Here is an 18,195-nt window from a genome sequence, read left to right as displayed (position 1 = left end):
TGTAATACCACCAACTATGGCACTGCTCAGGGCAATCAAAGTGCATTATGTGGTCACTGCTTCATTTAAATGGAACTTGGGTGGCTTGATGAGCCTAGCATTAAATTTGTCAGCAGGCTCCTAGCGCTTGTTGTATTGCCACTCATGTTGGGCTTTGCTGAGTGCCTCAGGCGCACTGTAGGCCTCAGGACTCTGTGCCCGATCTTCCAAGGACTGGGCAGCTTCTAACTTTATTGACTCCAATATGTATTACCAGAGCAAATACTTACCAGCAAAGCTCCATAAGCCTTGGTAAAATAATTGTATGAATAAACCAGGCAGCATCAGTAAGTTTCCCCATGGCAAAAGCCATAGTTTTTGAGTTAATGCAAAGTATTTGCACAATAAAACAAAGTATTAGGAATTTGTTTACAGTTTACAGTGTGAAGTTATTGAACAATATAAAGATGATTATGTTTAGAGGTTGCTATTAGAGTTTATAATATATTTTACAGTTTGTTAGCAATTGTTGGCAATACCTTTTGATTAGATATTTTTTAATGCAGGATTGTGAAGGATATTGAGGACACAAAAATGTTTGCAGGCTGGCCCTAAAAAACTACTGCTTGAGGGCTTTTGCAATTAAGTAATATCGTGTAAGCCTAGTTTAGTTTTAGTCATTCTGCAACAGAAAAGTTTGTGACTTGAAAGAAAAATATTAGGTTAATATGTACAGAATCTTAATTGATATTTTTCCAGATCTGTTTAATAACCTGGTCCAGGAAAGAGCTCAAACTACATAAGTTTTAGCAAAATACTTTTCCCGGCAACATTAATCTGTAAAGTGATGGGAGTACGCAGTGGAAGAAAGTCCTTAAAAGAGGCCCTTTTTCGACTGTTTTTGAAGTGTAATTGGGACCATAAATTAAATCTTCTCCACATTTGCCTTTAGTTTTAGTTCCTTTTATTTTCTCATAAAGTTGCTATTTTTATTGTAGATAATGACACTAGCATGAATAAAGGCTACTATGTCTGGCGGACATATGAGGCTAGAAATTACTGTTGGCAATAACAGTGGATGAACACTTAATTCATCCGTATGACATTCCCCTGTCCACTATTTAAATGGAGCTATTACCCATTTAAAATAAATATCACCAGTAGTGATTTCTAGCCTGTAAAGAAGATAATACAGATCTGAATAGTAATTAATTGAATATTAATTAATATTAATTAGTTTTTATTTGTTAGTCAAAAACGAATATTGCTGTAAGGCCTTCACATGCATAAGGTGGTATTTAAATTGTAAATTAGGCAGCAACCTAAAGAAGATTTGCACGTATGTACAAATGTATAAGTATATTTAGCTTTTTAATTTAGCTTTGGCTGAATTCAATATGGGAGTATATCATTGCTGTGGAATGAAACGTTTTCCATTTTGGGCACCCAGCGTAGCAACAAGTAATCCTAGGCCAGGTACAGGACAGTCATCTGCAGATTAAAGTTCTTTTTAATCTGCCCCAATCTTAATCCCAACTTCATAAAATGACCCATTACTGCACCAATATGATTTTTTCCATGTCCCAGACCAGTCATCCTTATGGACTAAGAATGCCCAAAAGAGACTGAGAATGCCCAGTTAGTGCTGAATCATTGATGGTGTTGTTCAGTGATTAACATCCACTTGTAACTGATATTGAGCAACTCGTTTCACCTAGTATTATTAACAGGCATCATAGAACAGGGATTTTCATCCCATCAGTCATCAATAAACTTGAGTGATAGAAGCGAAGGACAGTTTTAAACCAAGGCAATTGATACATCCACTCTGTACCAGGCATTTATAGGGATCAAATATAATTCAATAAGTAGTTTGAAATTTATTTTTGTCTTTTTATAGATCTGACTACTGAGAAGTAAAAAATTCAAACAACTACTTATTAGTTAGAATCTAGTACATATACTATACTGTAATATGAAACTTTCAATAAATGGCGAAGTGGTTACTCTCTTTTAGTACATGACTGTGTGCAGGATCTGACGCTGGTGCAATCTGGAAGCAATAACAATTTAACACAGAAAATATAAAGCAACATACATAACCAGGAGGAGAATGCTGACTATTATTTCATCAATGACCCAAATAGCTTTTAAGCATAATGACAGAGTCTTCCTACTGAAATAAAAGTTGGGACTTTACTCCTGACCATGTGTATTCCGTATATATCCCTTACTAAATTAGCATTACTGAAGATGAAAAAGTCAGGATTTCTCCACAGCTACACCCAATTTCCAATGAACATTACCTTATATGTTTTTTCTAATTAATAACAGAGAAGAAATATCTTCATTTGGTGACCAACTGAGCGCCTGCACTATTATAATAAGATTAAAAAATGTTTTTAAATGTTATATATACTTTCAGTCAACACAAGAGTCATTCATCATTGTTGGATTCTAGACAAGCCTTGTACTCACTAGGTGGTCTGTTCACTGCCAAGTTTTTGAAGTGGCTTCCTTTTATGACTTCGACTGACAGTCTGCCAGTGGTGGCATTATACAGCAGACCAACTAGGATTTCTGGTGTTGAGCCATGTGCCAGAGACTGGCAGGAAGAAGTACTTTCACTGCAGGACATCTCAGACATGCTCATCTGGGAGTCACAGCCCTAGAAGCAAAATATGAAAATATTACTATTTAAGATAAATGCACCAAACAAATGCACTGGAACTTTTATGTCTTCACATTTACTAACTAACTAACCAGAATTCCACTTTCCAAATATTTTTTTTTAAATTATGTTTTTACAAGACATCAACCTAACTTTCTCATTAGATGCTGACTGATATGAGTGCATTTACACCATTTTCTATTTTTCTTTTAGATTGCTGGTAATTATATGTTTTTTTATCTCTATCATATACCCTCAATTCATACAAAAGTTATAAACAGAAGCAAGTGGAATTTTGGCAAAAAGACTCATGAAAAGCCGTATTTCTGCTTTTCTCTGATCAAGTTTAATTATTATTTCCCTTCAAAATAGAGCTATAGTCAGATGTAAAGTACAACTTAATGTTTGTATAAGAAAGCACAAGAAACAACAGGTTTTATCAATGCAATGAAACTGGCATTGAAGAGCAATCACATAACATTTACATTTTTCAGGACAGTTCGTACAAATGCATTGTAATTCTGTTACCTTGGAATCGATTTTCGGATGGCCGAGCGGGTACGTTGGGGGCTCATAAAAACGGGGAATCCCGGAGCGGGTCTGGAGCCCGGCTCCAACCCGCCCACTTCCAGGTTCCCCAGTGACGCGTTCGGGTGCGCGCGCAGCTCCCACATGCGGGATTCCCACCGGCAATTAAAGCCGGCGGGATGACAATTTAAATACTTACTTACCTAGTTGAGGTACTTGACAGACCTCATTGACAGGAGATTTTGGCAGGGGTGCAATTTTCATGGCTCCTCAGCGTGTTTCCCGTGCTGTGGGAAACTCCCTGTTGGAGCAGACGTGTTTCAGTCAGCAGCCAGTGGGAGATGCAAAGGATTTTTTGACAGTTGGGGGGAATATCTCATTTATTGCAGTAGGGCACTCTGTCACTTCAGACAAAGTTTTGGCTGCAACAGCTTTGTCTTTCCACTCAAAATTATTAATTTATACCCTAAACTCTGCTGTTCAAACACATTTACCTACTTTACTGATCCCCTCAAACTCACACCGCCAGGATGGGGGGGGGGGGGGCGCCATGGCTGAATTCATCACTTCATCCGAGGACGAGCAACATCACCAGCCTCGCCAGGCATGCTGTCCACCTCCGTCACGTGGAACTCTACAACACAATGCTGCGCAACAGGCACCCGCACAAAAGAGTCGTGCAACTACACATACACCCACTGTAGGGTGACCCAATGGGTGGCATCAAGTGTGGGTGTTCATGGAGAACCTCATGAAAGGGCCTTATTGCATAAGCCAGTCAAGAATGGCCAAGACGTGGCAGTATTGGTGACAATATATTCAATGTGAGTTGAACCAAAATCAAATATAAATAAAAAACATGACAAACCTTCAAACACCCTTGTGCATCCCCTTTGTGCTCATGAAACCTTTGCCTTACGCTTCCTACTACTCATACGTGATGCATCCCCTGTGGCTGCAGCAGAGGTAGTGGCAGGTTGGGTGAGGGTGAGCGTGGAAGAGATGCATGAGAGGGTGAGTATGAGACAGAGCCATGAGATTGTATGAGGATTGGGTTGAGTGGTAGTGGTGGGATGAGTACTGGGGAGGTGAGTAAGTGCAGGTAAGTTGAGGATGAGGTTTGAGTGGGTGTGAGGAGCGATGTAATAGAGTAGTGTTGGCAGTGCAGAAGGAGTTGTGGGGTGGGGGCGGTGATGTGCAAGATGAAGTGTAGGAGAATAAGTGTGCTCACTTTGGCTGACCTAGTTAGGTCACTGAAGCGCTTCCTGCACTGTATCCAGGTGCGGGATATGTTGCTAGTGCTGCTGACCTTCTCTGCCACCTCGAGCCAGGCCTTCGTGGTGGCAGAGGCAGGCCACTTCCTTCCGTCCGCCGGGTGGAAGATCTCCCTCCTCCTCCTCCTTCTCACCCCATCCAGTAAGACCTGGAGTGAGGCATCATTAAACCTGGGAGCAGCCTTTCCCCTGGGCTGTAATTTTGGCTGTATGCTGCAGGGGCAGCATTGGAGGACTGCCCCTTTAAATAGGGCTCCTCCAGCTGACAGCCTGTGATGCGGGTGTGCAGTCCGCTCACTGTGCAGGTTTCCAATGGGAAACCCGGAAGCCAAGGTAAGTGGCTTCAATTTACTAACGATCGCATGGGGAACCCATCGATTTTACTGAGCGGGTTACCCACACGCCCAGTCGACCCCCCGCTGCCAACCCGACTCCCTGGTAATATCTGGGTCCTTGTGTATGTGGTTCAGGAAACATGCTGTGGTTATTAAAGGCAAAGAGAAAAATTCTTCTCTTTTTGGTGTTACGATGGATATTATAGCAATAGGAACATAGCAACAGGAGTAAGCCATTTAGCCCTCGAGCCAGTTCCGCCAATCAATGGGATCATGGCTGATCTGTGACCTAACTCCATATACGCACCTCAGCCCCATATCCCTTAATACCTTTGGTTAACAAAAATCTATCAATTTCAGATTTAAAACTAACAACTGAGCTAGCATCAACTGCCGTTTGCGGAAGAGAGTTCCAAACTTCTACCATCCTTTACGTGTAGAAGTAATTCCTAACTTCTCTCCTTAACTTCACTCCTTAATTTTTAGACTATGTCCCCTAGTCCTAGACTCCCCAACCAGCGGAAACAGTTTCTCTTTATCCACCCCATCAGTTCCCCATATCTTGAAAACTTTGATCAAATCACCCCTTAATATTCTAAATTCCAGGGAATACAACCCTAATTTGTGAAATCTCTCCTCGTAATTTAACCCTTGGAGTCCATGAACCATTCTAGTAAATCTGTGCTGCATTCTATCGAAGGCCAATATATCCTTCATAAGGTGCGGTGCCCAGAACTGAACACAGTACTCCAGGTGTGGTCTAACCAGGGCTTTTTATAGTTGTAGCATAACTACTACCACCTTGTATGCTAGTCCTCTAGATATAAAGGCCAGTATTCCATTCACCTTTTTGATTATTTTCTGTACCTGTCCATGACATTTTAATGATCTATGTACATGGACCCCTAAGTCTCTTTGGACCTCCACTGATTTGAGCTTTTCACCATTTAGAAAGTATTCTGATCTATCCTTTTTAGGTCTAAAGTGGATGACCTCCTGCCGCTCAACCTATTTCCTAAAATTTGCCCTCAATTCCATGAGCTTCAACTTTAGTTAACAGTCTCTTATGAGGGAATTTATCGAATGTCTTCTGGAAGTCCATATAAACAACGTCCATAGACATTGCCCTGTCCACTACTTTAGTCACCTCTACAAAAAATTCAATCAGGCATAACCTACCCTTTACAAATCCATGCTGGCTCTCTCTGATCAGCTGAAAATTTTCAAGGTGTTAAGTCACTTTATCCTTAATTATAGACTCTAGTAATTTCCCAATGTTAGGCGAACTGGTCTATAATTCCCTGGTTTCCCTCTCTCACCTTTCTTAAATAGCAGAGTGACATGTGCAATTTTCCAATCTAAAGGAACGGTTCCTGAATCGAGAGAACTTTGGTAGATTATAGTTAGGGCTTCTGCAAAGTTCTCACCTACTTCCTTTAAAACCCTGGAATGGAAGCCACCTGGGGATTGGTCACTCTTTAGTGCCATTATTTTCTTCATTGTTGTTTATTTGCTTACGTTAATTAAGATGAGTCCCTGATTCAACTAGACTGATGAGATTTTGATTGTTTGTGCCCAACTATAAATAAGTGTACTGTAACAAAACCTTTGACTGTTGTCATTGTACATTTCTATAGTCCAACAATGGTGCTAAAAACAATGACTGCTAGTCCATCATTTCCCTTTTTTAAATTCATAGTGAGGTGAATGTAGCACAAGTGAATGAGTAAACAGGCAGCTTTATAGTTATTAATAGGCATGAGCTGATCATACAGCATTTGTCTTCCAGTAACAAGAAGTGTCTCTCCTCATGACTTCTCCTGACACTGTGGCCACTAAAATGCACTCTCAGACATTCCTGGAGGCTTGGGGATAATAATCTTGCAGCGCTGCAATAAATAGTGCTTGCTGATTAAGTAACTCACATCAAACTTAAAAGTGATTTGTATCTCTTAACAGATTCTATAGATTAGAAGTATTTTAGTTACAATATAATTTAAAACAGAACAGGGAAAAAGTATAGCTTTTTTATACTACAGTATTCAAAAATATGTATTGCATTTGTTTTTCACCTTTACTTTAGGCCTTCCCACAGCTTGCAATTAAATGGGAGAAGTCTGAAGCACCCGGCCTTTGAATTGTACTCTTGAGATGATTGTTAGGAGGTCCACAAGAGTGGCCAGAGGCGTATTCAGCACATACTGGGGGTCATTTTGATTTTGGGCCAAAGTGTAAAACTGGCGACATCAAATTCAGCGTTATACATCTCTCCTGATCTTCAAAAGTGATATTGCCCGTTTTACACTATCACTCAAAGTCAAAATTACTCCCAATGTTTTTTTGCAAAAATTGTTTTGAGTGAATGAGAGATGAGCTTTGCAAAACATGGAATTATATGCTGCAACTTTCACTCCATTTATACCAGCTACATTAGCAAAACCATGAAGCATTTCAAGCTACTTCCTGTTCATATCAAGACGTTAACCATGCAGAGAACACATCAGAACATCAGTAGGTAGCAGGCGAAGCTAGGCCAGACATTTGGCAAACCAATAGGCCAGGAGCCCACTGATTTTATCTAGATAGAAATTAAAGTATATTGGCATATTTTTCAAATCTTAGATAAATTATTCAAGCACAAAACCACTGCTCTTTCATCAAGTTTATTGTATGGCTTTTGAGTAGCGTTGGGGGTGAAATTCAACTTCGGCAGGGGAGCAAAACAGAAGGTAACGGATCGGCCACCTGTTATACACCCCGTCCAATTTTCCCTTCCATTGAAGTCAGTGGAAATGAAAATCAGGTGGAATGTATAATGAGCAGCCGATCTGACACCATCTATTTTGTTCCCCCGCTGAAGTTGAATTTCACCCCCGCTGAGTTCAAATTTCATATAAACATTCCTTGGGGGGAAAAAATTCTTGTCCATTCATTTATAAGTTATTTTTTTAAACTTCCTAGCACTGAGGCTTCTTTTTGTCACTTATTTAAGTCACATCTTTCAGATACCATACTTTCCACAATTTGGAATATCACAAATTTTTCAACGCAACTTATCTGTTAAGCCTGTGACTTGTTTTAAAGAGAAAATAATTCTTAAGTTGTAGTGAAGGATTTTTGTGCTTTTAGACTGAGTTATTCACTTTCCCTGTCCTCCTTCAAAATTCAACTTCAATTGTACCTCTATTAGTACTGAAAAAGATCCATTGTCTATTTCTCTCTTGATTTGTGCATTCACTCCATTTAAATTAGGTAGCGAAAATGACTGCCAAACTCTGCTTACTTCTATAGCTGTCTCACTCTCCTGTACAGTGTTTCCAAGTTACCTAGCCTATTTGCTACACTAATACGACCTAAAGAAAATCTAAAGAAAAATAAAAAGCCAGAAGAGCATCAACATAAATTTATTTACAAGTCTTACACATGTTCACACTTCCTGTGCCTACAGGAGATATCACTTTGTACTACTTTTGTCTTGTCTAGCTGTCACACCTTGGTGTCAAGTTTAAACTATTAGTAAGTATATTGGAAATTTAAACCTATATACCGATCTTTTAGTACTCTCAGCTTCCAATTTGCATCCCCAAGATAGGTGGCGCCATTTACTTCACATTTGTTTTTGCCCTGACCCAATTGCTTCTGCTCCCTGATGCCCAGGACAGATCTTGCCTTCCACCTGCGATCAGAAAGTTGGCCTGCAGCCCTTGTAAGATAACTACCCCACCACCCTAACCATCTCAAAAGAACAGAAACAAATAGAAAGAGAGAGAACCAAAGACAGAGAGAAGTAGAAGTGGTAAGATGGAGAACAGGACAGAGAAAGAGACAGATGCAAATGAGAAGTAAGAGACAAAAACATTAGAGGACATAAACAGGGAGAAGCAGAAGAGCACAGAAACGAGAAACAAAGATGGAGAGAAAGACAAGACAAAGATATGGAAGGAAAGGACCTCAGATGGATGCACCCTCCTCCCCATAGCATGAAGATGCCAGAAACAGGTAAAGAAAAGAAAGGGCATCTTTCAACTCACGATGAGCAATGCCAAGGGAATCCACACATACTAGTTTTCCTCAGCTGCTAGTGACAGGTATGAAAAAAATCACTGTATTGAGAATTGGAATAGTAGCTGTTTTGCTGCACGTGCTTCAAGGTTTGGGTATGAGGTCATAACAGCTGCTTTCTTCAATCTCATTGAATTGGACTGGGTCTTGAACCTAGGTCTGAGCCAGAAACATGGCATTCTCCAGGATTACTATAGAAAACAATGTTGAATTAATCCAAATTTACATATGAATCCGAATCTGTTTTGTATAGTAAACAAAGTATTATTCTCTTTCAATTGGAGGCCTTTGGAAATAAGCCATGGATTTTCAATGCCAATTTAACTTTTGGAATCAGCTTGCACAGGAAAAGCTTATTTTGCCAGAGAAATTTCTTCAAACTTCCTTCTGAATCAGGTTTGTATCTGGCCCAACATCCTGCTGGTGCATATTTTATTACTATCAGTAGATTGTACAGTTTGTAAATCTCCCTTCAAAGTTATACTTCTAAAAACTGAAAGCCACTGGCAGAAATTGGATTGGCTCATGCGAGTTGAATCTATAAAGAATAATTTATTTATTGTAAGTTCATTTCCAAATATATTATAATAAGTCACTTATTCACATATCCCACAAGTGACAAAGTTCTGCATTGAACTATTTTCTAGTAGCTCAACACAAAAATTCTGCAAGAAGTTATATGAGGCATTGACTACATGATGGGTGTAACTTCAAGTGATTTGGTTAATCAGAATTTGTTGAATTAGGGTGTTTTGGTGAACTGTAGAAATGCACATATACATACAATCACCTTAATGTGTCAACGGAAAACTTCCCCTTGAGATATGAGTCAACCAAGTAGCTTGATTTTTGTCCATCTAACCGAATATGTGAATCAAAAGCCAAATCTGGCATTTGCATTTTCACCAACTTGGTTCTATATTAAAATGGCACAGCATATAGAAAGCAGGTCGGTGATATTATCACAGTAGTTACAACCCATTCACTCTTCAGGTGAAAATGGCATAACTGTAAATGTTCATCAATGAGATAAAAGAAACATTAGCAGAGATTGTACAACAACATATTTCATATTTCCATAGTAGAAGCACCACATAAGTGTCATATGGACAAATAGCGAACAGATAAAGCTGTGGGAAGAGCATTGGTAAATCAACACACTGTGCAAAGATTGGTTACATCTAGTTTCACACTCACAAATCCCTACATACCAAGTTCCCAAGCTTAACTAAGAAAAATCAACAGGTAAGTCATGCAGGGAAATTACTGGCATTTATTATTACAATTACAGAGTGATTTGCAGAATCTTGGGCAATAGGAACACCTCGGAACACCAACGCATGGTGCCATGGTGGAATGCAAACCTGTCCTACAGCATCAGTCAGTGGAGGACTGCCCCTTTAAATAGGGCTCCTCCAGCTGACAGCCTATGATGCAGGTGCGCAGTCTGCCTGCTGCGCAGCTTCCCAGCGTGAAACCCGGAAGCCAAGGTAAGTGGCTTCAATTTACTTGCGATCGCGTGCGCAGCACCCCGAATTCACTGGGCGCGTTACCCACGCGTCCAGTCGACCTCCTGCTGCCAACCCACCTCCCTCCTAATATCGAGCCCCACATCTCTAAGTTCCATTCAAGTGACTTCACACCTGAATGACACTACAGAGTTTGTGTTGAAGCAAAGCTGAAACCATTTTGCATCAATCCAGAAAGTGTAGTATAACTGGCCTATTAGAATCACATGAATGTGAACAGTGATATTTGGAATCCCTTCCTTAAGTGACAACAAAAAGAATACCCTGAGCTGTTCAGTTACAAGATTTAGTACAAGATTTCACAAAAAGATTATTTTTCTCATTGCAGGGGGTTGACAATATGATTATATAAAGTTAAAAATGCAATGCCAATAGTAAAACATTTAGTGAAATATTACTTTGTTTATTGTATTGTAATATATTCCTGATAGGCAAATTGGATTGGACATTTGCATCAGTCACATACAATTTTGCATCATGAAGATTTATATTTCATCCATCTTTCATCGAGGAGTCCTGTCACTTATCAAGCTATGTAAGAAGTATGATCTAAAAAGCGCATTTTAATCACTTGTGGATTGATCTTATCTTTATTGTTTTATGTATTATATTTTAAATAATTTGCTATGCCTTACTGATTCTGTGTATTATGGTAGTTTTAACCCATATGCTTTAATTGGATAGTGTGGAATTTTCTGTCTTTCGAAGAAAACAGGAGAGCGTGGTGGGGCATCCTACAAGATCTCCAGCGGCCATAGGTTTGCTGGTTACAGTTCACAGGAGACTTGGTCTGCTTATGGAAACTACCATTTTACTGTAAACATAAGATAAAATGGTGGGAGAAAGCCTGAAGCGCAACAAACAGTAAAAAAAATTAAATGAAAATGAGACCCTGAAATTCGACTTACGGTTTGTTTTCATTGGGTTTAAATATCTCTTTGGGCTCAATTTTGAAATGGTGGCAGGTTGACAGTGGGCGGTGGGGGGGGGGGGCGTGGTGCAGGTGCGCGTGGCAAACCCGAAAAACTTACCTTTTCTGACGTGATCGTGGTGTAATTGATGGTGATTAAAGTTGTTACCGGGTTTCGCACCCAGCAGCCAGCCTGATTGACAGGAGTGGAGGACACTGAAGATCGGTGGTTGGGGGAGAGGGGAAGATCGGGGGGGGGGGGGGGGGGGGGGCGGGGAGAGTGGAAGATTGGGGGTGAGAGGGGAAAATCGGGGGGGGGGGGGAGAGGGGAAGATCGGAGAGGGAGACATCGGGGACTGAGAGGGACATCGGAGAGGGAGACATCAGGGGCTGAGAGGGACATCGGAGAGGGAGACATCGGGGGCTGAGAGGGACATCGGAGAGGGAGACATCGGGGGCTGAGAGGGACATCGGAGAGGGAGACATCGGGGGCTGAGAGGGACATCGGAGAGGGAGACATCGGGGCTGAGAGGGATATCGGAGAGGGAGACATGGGGGGGAGGGGGAATTTGGAGAGGGAGACATTGGACATCGGAGCAGGGTGGAAAGGTAGGTTTATTTTATTTTTTAACTTTGTACAATGTCTGTGGGGAACCCGGAAGTTGGCGGATTGGAGCCGGCTTCCTCACCTGCTCGGGATTTCCCCGATTTTCGCAGCCCCACCTCCCCCCACCCCAAAGCACATGCAATTTCCTTTGAAAATCGGGGCCTTTGTATTTGGAATTGCGTTAGAGGTTAGTTCCTATTGTGGGATACTCTTGTGTATTATGATTTTCTTAGCTCATTAATGGCCATAATGGCGTAATTTTTTCCTGAAATCTATAATACAAAACTGATGAATCCCACTTTCCCTCAGCTGCTGCAACTCAACTGAGATCCACCCAATGTAATGGTCCATCAATTGAGTCACAATGCATTGCCGATGGGAGACACAGTCCATTTTGAGGGCCAGGGCTTATTAGCACAGGGCAGCAGCCGCAGCCCAGGTTGTTTTTTGTGGAGCCCAGAGGAACACTCCTGTCATAGGAGCTCAATTTGCATATTAAAAGGGTAAATCATCTGATTCAGGCAGGCACTCTGACTGCCCAGCGGCAAGCCCTGGGGGCAATAGAGGTGGCCACACTGTCGTTGGATTAGGGCCGCAAGTCATTCTCCACTGTTTTTGGAGGGGCTACTATTCCAGGTGGGAGGTTTCAAAATTTCCCCCAATTGCCTTAGAATGCAATACATACCAGAATATAAAATATATCATAACACCATGGCACGCATTGAAATTACCACGTAGCTCACCAGTGTGAGCCTGAATTCTTTGTTGCAGTACACGGATAGTAGTAGATAGATCTAACATTTTTGTGGCCAACTAATGGTTGCTGCAAACACTGACAACTTCTAAAACTCAGAGCACTACACTCAAATTCAAATTACTTTTAAAATGGCATTGTCACCTTTGTAAAGTTGTTATGGAAGCTTTTCTGGTCTAATTATAGACATTTATTGGCTGGTAAAGAGCCTCGCTGACTGGAAACACATATTGGAAATTTGGGTGCATGTTGCACTGTGGGCAGTATGTATCTATTTTGGATGGAAAATTGGGTTCTGAAAGCCCACGAGCCCATAGTAAATGCAGATTGAATTCAGAGTCAGGGCCTAACCTGACAGTGGAACGAGACTCCCTGGAGGAAGGAGTCTCATTTTGCTTTGCTTTGGAGTCAGTTCAGGCCTTGACACATAATTTTCACAAAAGTAAACATTTATAAACCACCATATCAAAAGTGCTTTACAACCAATGAATTAATTATGAAGTGCAGACATTGTTAGGTAGGTAAACATGGCAGTCAATGTACACACAGCAAGGTCCCACAAACAACAGATTATTTGCTCTTTCATTCACTGAATGTGGGATCTTCAGACGGGGCCTCGGTTTAATGTTTCATCTGAAATATAGCACCTCTGACAATACAGCACTCCCTCAGTATTGCACTGATGTGTTAGTCTAGATTATGTGCTCATGTTTGTAGTAAGACCTGAACCCACCTTTTGACTAAGAAGCGAGAGTGCTACCAACAGCATCAACCTGACAGCGTTTCGCACCAATGCTAAACTTTTGTATGAATGTATTATTATCAGTGGGTAAGTAAAACCATAGGCCCCAAATTCCAGGAGTCCCGCTCTGCTGGTGGAACTGCCATGGAGCAGGAGTCTTGTCCGCACATGGAGGCCGATGCAAACCCCATCCCAAATCATGGGGATGGGGTCATTATCATAATTGGGACATATCAGGGCGCATCAGAGGCATTTGCCTCAACAAGAGACCAGAAAATCGGAGCAGCGCCATGCCACTCCAATAGGAGAGGAAAAGGCCCTTGAAGGGCTAAAGAATCAAAGGGTTTTAAAAGCCCTGGTTTTAACTCAGGGCGGGAATCGGGTGGGGGTAGGGTGAGCCGCAAGTCCCATGACGTTGCTAGCATGAGGACTGTACAATTTTAACTACTGGGCCTCATTTTAATATGATTGACAGGTTGACCACCCAATTGCATCGGGAAATAGGAAGCCCGTCCATTTTCTCTCAGTAATTTCCGTCGGGCCTCCCAAGGCCTATTTAAAACAGGAAAGCACCTCTGAAAGGAACATTACATTGCCTGCTTCCAAATTTCATTGGAATGGTGTGGACAGAATTCTCATCGCAGTGAGGAGTTGCACGGCCGCCCCCAGATTTTCAGATGCCTCCCTGAAAGTCCTAGTTGATGGGGTTGGGGCAAGGAGGAAGGTACTGTTCCCCAGAAGCCCCAGGAGCATCCCCAGGGCGATTATCCAGCAGGCCTGGACAGAGGTGCCTGACAGGGTCAGTGCCAGCACCATCACCCCCAGGACATGGCATCAGTGTAGGAAGAGATTCAATGACCTCTGTAACAAGGGTGAATACAGCTCTCCATCTCTCTCAACAGCGCCTGACAACACTCCTTTCACCCCCTCCCCCACAACTCTCGCCAATTCCCTCCCTCTGTTACATCCTTCATACATAATCACAACGGCACACTGCAACATCTTTCTTCCTCATCCCAAACACACTCACCTCTTCCTTTCCTCTCTTCAAATCACACACTAGCAGCATTCTCCTCTCAAATCCTAGCACTTGCACAACCACTAACTCCTCCCAGCACTCCTTCCTTACTTCACATTCCATGCACTTAGCTTTACATTCATCGCCTCTCCGTCCTCATTCCATCTTGCTTTTTCTCCAGCTCTCAGCACATGCATTATATGCACATGCCCTGCACATCTCCACTTATCTTTTCAACAGCCACTCACTAACTTTCTCTGCAGGACAAAACATCACATAATGCCAGCGAGGGAGCAATGGGGAGGAGTTCTTAACATCATAGCCCTCACCCAAGTGGAAAACGAAGCCCGGGCAAAGCCATGAGCATTGAGGAAGACGAGTCTGATGGCTTATCTGAGCAAGGTGTCTGCATATTACTTGTAACCTTGCAATTAATCCTCTCTGGGATTAATTACGAGTTGTAATTATCTGGACTGCACTGCATGAAAGAGTGGTGGAAGTAGATTCAATAGTTTTCAAAAAGGAATTGGATAAACACTTGAAGGGAAAAAATTTACAGGGCTATGGGGAAAAGCAGGGTAATGGGACTAATTGGATAGCTCTTTTAAAGAGCCGGCACAGGCACAATGGGCCGAATGGCCTCCGCCTGAGCTGTACCTACTATGATACTAATTACTTTTCTCTAGTGCAGTCCTGGGAGTTTTACTAGGGCCTTAACAGAACTCAAATCCACTTTCCATCCTTCTGGACACTGGAATTTCAGCCCCATAGAGTTTACAGCTGAGAGGAAGTTCATTTAGCCCACCATGTCTGTACTGGTACTTTGTTAGGACAATTCAAAACTAATCCCACTGCCCTGCTCACTCCCATAGCTCTGTATCTTCTTCTGCTTCAAATATTTATCTGATTTTCCCATAAAAGCTACAATGGTCTCTGCCTCAAGTATTCTCTGTGGCAAAGTATTCCATGCTCCAACAACACACTGCATGAAGAAATTTCTTCTAGTCTCTCGCCTCACTCTCTTAGTAACAATTTTAAATTGATGATTCATCATCAATGACTCTCCATCAAAGGAAATAGTCTTTCCCTAGTCACTATCAAAACATTTCATAATTTTAAAATCCTTGAATAAATCACATCTTAGCCTTCTCTGTTTCTATCCTTTAGCATTCTGTTGCAAGCAATTTTAATTGAACTGCGGTGCCAGTATTAATTACACTAACATTTATAGTTGCCTTATCCAAGAGCTCAATTCTCAGCATATTTTAGAAAATAATTATTTCCATGCATTAAGTTCAGGCCTGAATATTTCTGCAATGTAGTACTGTACTAAAAGTTCTTTGAACATGTAGAATTCCAGTTCCTTGGAATGCATCAACATCAGTTATAAGAATTCAAATTATAATAAGTAGATTTTATCAATTACAAGCATACCAAGTTAAGCAATTTTGTCTGGAAACATATGTTTTTGTACTGTTTGCCATAATTATTACCATCATTAAGTTCACTGTTCACTCTTTTGCTTATACCGAGGTTGTAACTGGAACTATTACCACAGTAAAGGCTACACAATAACACTGGTTTATTCATTTTTATTTTTTGACAAATATTGAGCTCAACAAGGACAGGAATGTTTGTGCTAGGAAATGGAAGTATTTTCCATTTTAGGCTCCAGTCTTGAGCACTCTTAGGTCAGGTATAGCTCTGGTAGATGCAGTGTAAAGCTTTCTCTTGGATAACATTTTTAAAATAGAAACAGAAAACTTCAGTTGGTGTTGTCGCACAGCACATTAAAGCATCAACATGTTGTACCTTGGAATATAGAATTGTACCTGACACTCCCCCAACCTCACCCCTATGTTAAGTTCCCAACCTTATCCATGGTGTTGTGAGGAAGATTCTGAGTTGAGGCCAGACACTTCCCTCCCAGGGAACAAGGGAAATCAGAAGGAGTCATCCACAGGCTGCTCTTCCACGCCACCTAGTGGCAGATTTAAGGCAAGTAATGATGGAGGCTTGGGTGTGAATTGCCCACCTTTCCCCTTGTCTGTGGATGGTGTGGGGACATAGGCAGATGAAGGGGAAAAGAGAAAGGAAAATCACACCCCAAAAAGGAAAACAAATATAAAAAAACACATTTTAAAGGTGAATATCTTCAAATTACCTTTAACCACCTAAAGTGCATTATTTCTATTCTGTGTATGTTCCTTGAAATGTGATTTCAAATGAAGGTCTCTTTGTTTTTGAATTTAAGACACTCACTCTTGGTGATCACGGACACCCTTGCATAATTCTAGTAACAGAGTGGTCCTACCCTTCAAAGACTCTATTTATCTTCAACCAACAGGGTTCACATGTGTCTGTTACTTTTTAATCAAAATGGGTAGTACTACAAATGCTTCTAAGGAAAATCACCAAATTTTCTGCAGGCACTCTGATGGGTAAAAGTGTAAATGTATTTTTTTTTCTCTTTTAAACCAGAATTAGCAGTGACAAAATAGACGATTTTTGTTACATTTTGGATTTGGTGATACACTTTATAGACATTTAGTGAGTATTCCTTCTATTGTACTTAGCAAGAACTTATTGCACACAATTACATATGGTTAACCGCATGAATGGAGGTATACATTTATAACGCTTGTCTGGGTGAACAAATTATTGAATAAATTTTTACTATTCAATTGTCATTCACACAATTTATTCAACTACAGGGACTGGAAATAATTTCCTATTCTACTCAATCCCAGACTGGCTCAGTTATCACTATATTTCAATAATTTGTCCAGGCACTAGTTTACATTTCTATTGGTTCTGTAAATATAAATATGTTTTTGATTTTTTTTTTCCATTTTCCCCCTTTTTCTCCCCACCTCCCCTGAAGATGCTTACTTTCAGTTCCACGGATGCTGCAACCTTCTGGTAGCCTTTTACTTTGTGAAAGCCTAGCGAATGTAAGCAGACTATTCCATCATGAAGGGCTTCACAGCTTAGCCTGATCCATACATTCTAAACTAGAAAACTAGCAAAAGCTGACCAATACCCTTCAAAAAACTGAAAACTTGAAAACGCTCCTGAATATAGGCCTATGATTTGTGAAAACCAATAATTACACTGAAAGTGCAGTGGGGACAATGCGTTTTTGTAACTTAAGCTGTAAGTACACTCAACATTTTCTTATTTTTATTGCCGGATAAAAAACTAAAATACTCTGAATTTTTTTTCTCTATGATTAGAAAAGAAATCACTCTCCAAAGGAAGACTCAGTATTTGTTAACACAAAGCAGCTACTACATGTTGATAAGCACCAAGGCAGAATCACATAAACTATTTCTTTCTTTTGCTATGATTTACAGATATGACAACTGCTCTAAAGAATTTAATGACTTGTTTTAGGCTTTCAAAACTTCCTGCAAGCTAAAATGGAGTGGATTTGACTTCTGAACCTGGAGAGAGGCAGTCAGTAGGCATGCACATACCAGTTGTAGAATATCCAGCATATTTCAAAATGGCATTGGCCAAGCGTCAGTGTTAATGGGGCAGTGTCTATCGACCCCATTTTGAGGCCATTATCACCCCATTAATGCTGATTCTGGTCAGTTAAAATTGGCCTGTTTAAGTCTGATCTGCACCACTGCTTAAGCAGCAGTGCTGACATTACAAGTGGTAATAGGGGGGAAAAGTGTTGGGAGATTAACAAAGAAGAGGGAGGGAAAATGGAAAGTGAAAAATAAGAGAGAAAAATGAAGGAGCAGGAGAGACAGGGAAAGAAGTGATGGAAAGGAG

At 40.9% G+C, this 18,195-nt stretch overlaps 1 protein-coding gene across 1 annotated transcript in view; it reads right to left on the bottom strand.

Annotated features, from left to right (window-relative positions):
• The window catches only part of syt14a (synaptotagmin XIVa), a 104,172-nt gene that overhangs the window by 6,881 nt on the left and 79,096 nt on the right, over positions 1 to 18,195 (bottom strand). The window contains exon 5 of the mRNA XM_067988313.1: positions 2,458 to 2,647. Within this exon, the coding sequence (XP_067844414.1) occupies positions 2,458 to 2,647 (190 nt within the window). The remainder of the gene's footprint in view (positions 1 to 2,457; positions 2,648 to 18,195) is intronic.

This window comes from Heptranchias perlo, chromosome 8 (assembly GCF_035084215.1).
Source record: "Heptranchias perlo isolate sHepPer1 chromosome 8, sHepPer1.hap1, whole genome shotgun sequence".
NCBI lineage: Eukaryota > Metazoa > Chordata > Chondrichthyes > Hexanchiformes > Hexanchidae > Heptranchias > Heptranchias perlo.
This window is presented reverse-complemented; position numbering and strand designations above follow the sequence as displayed.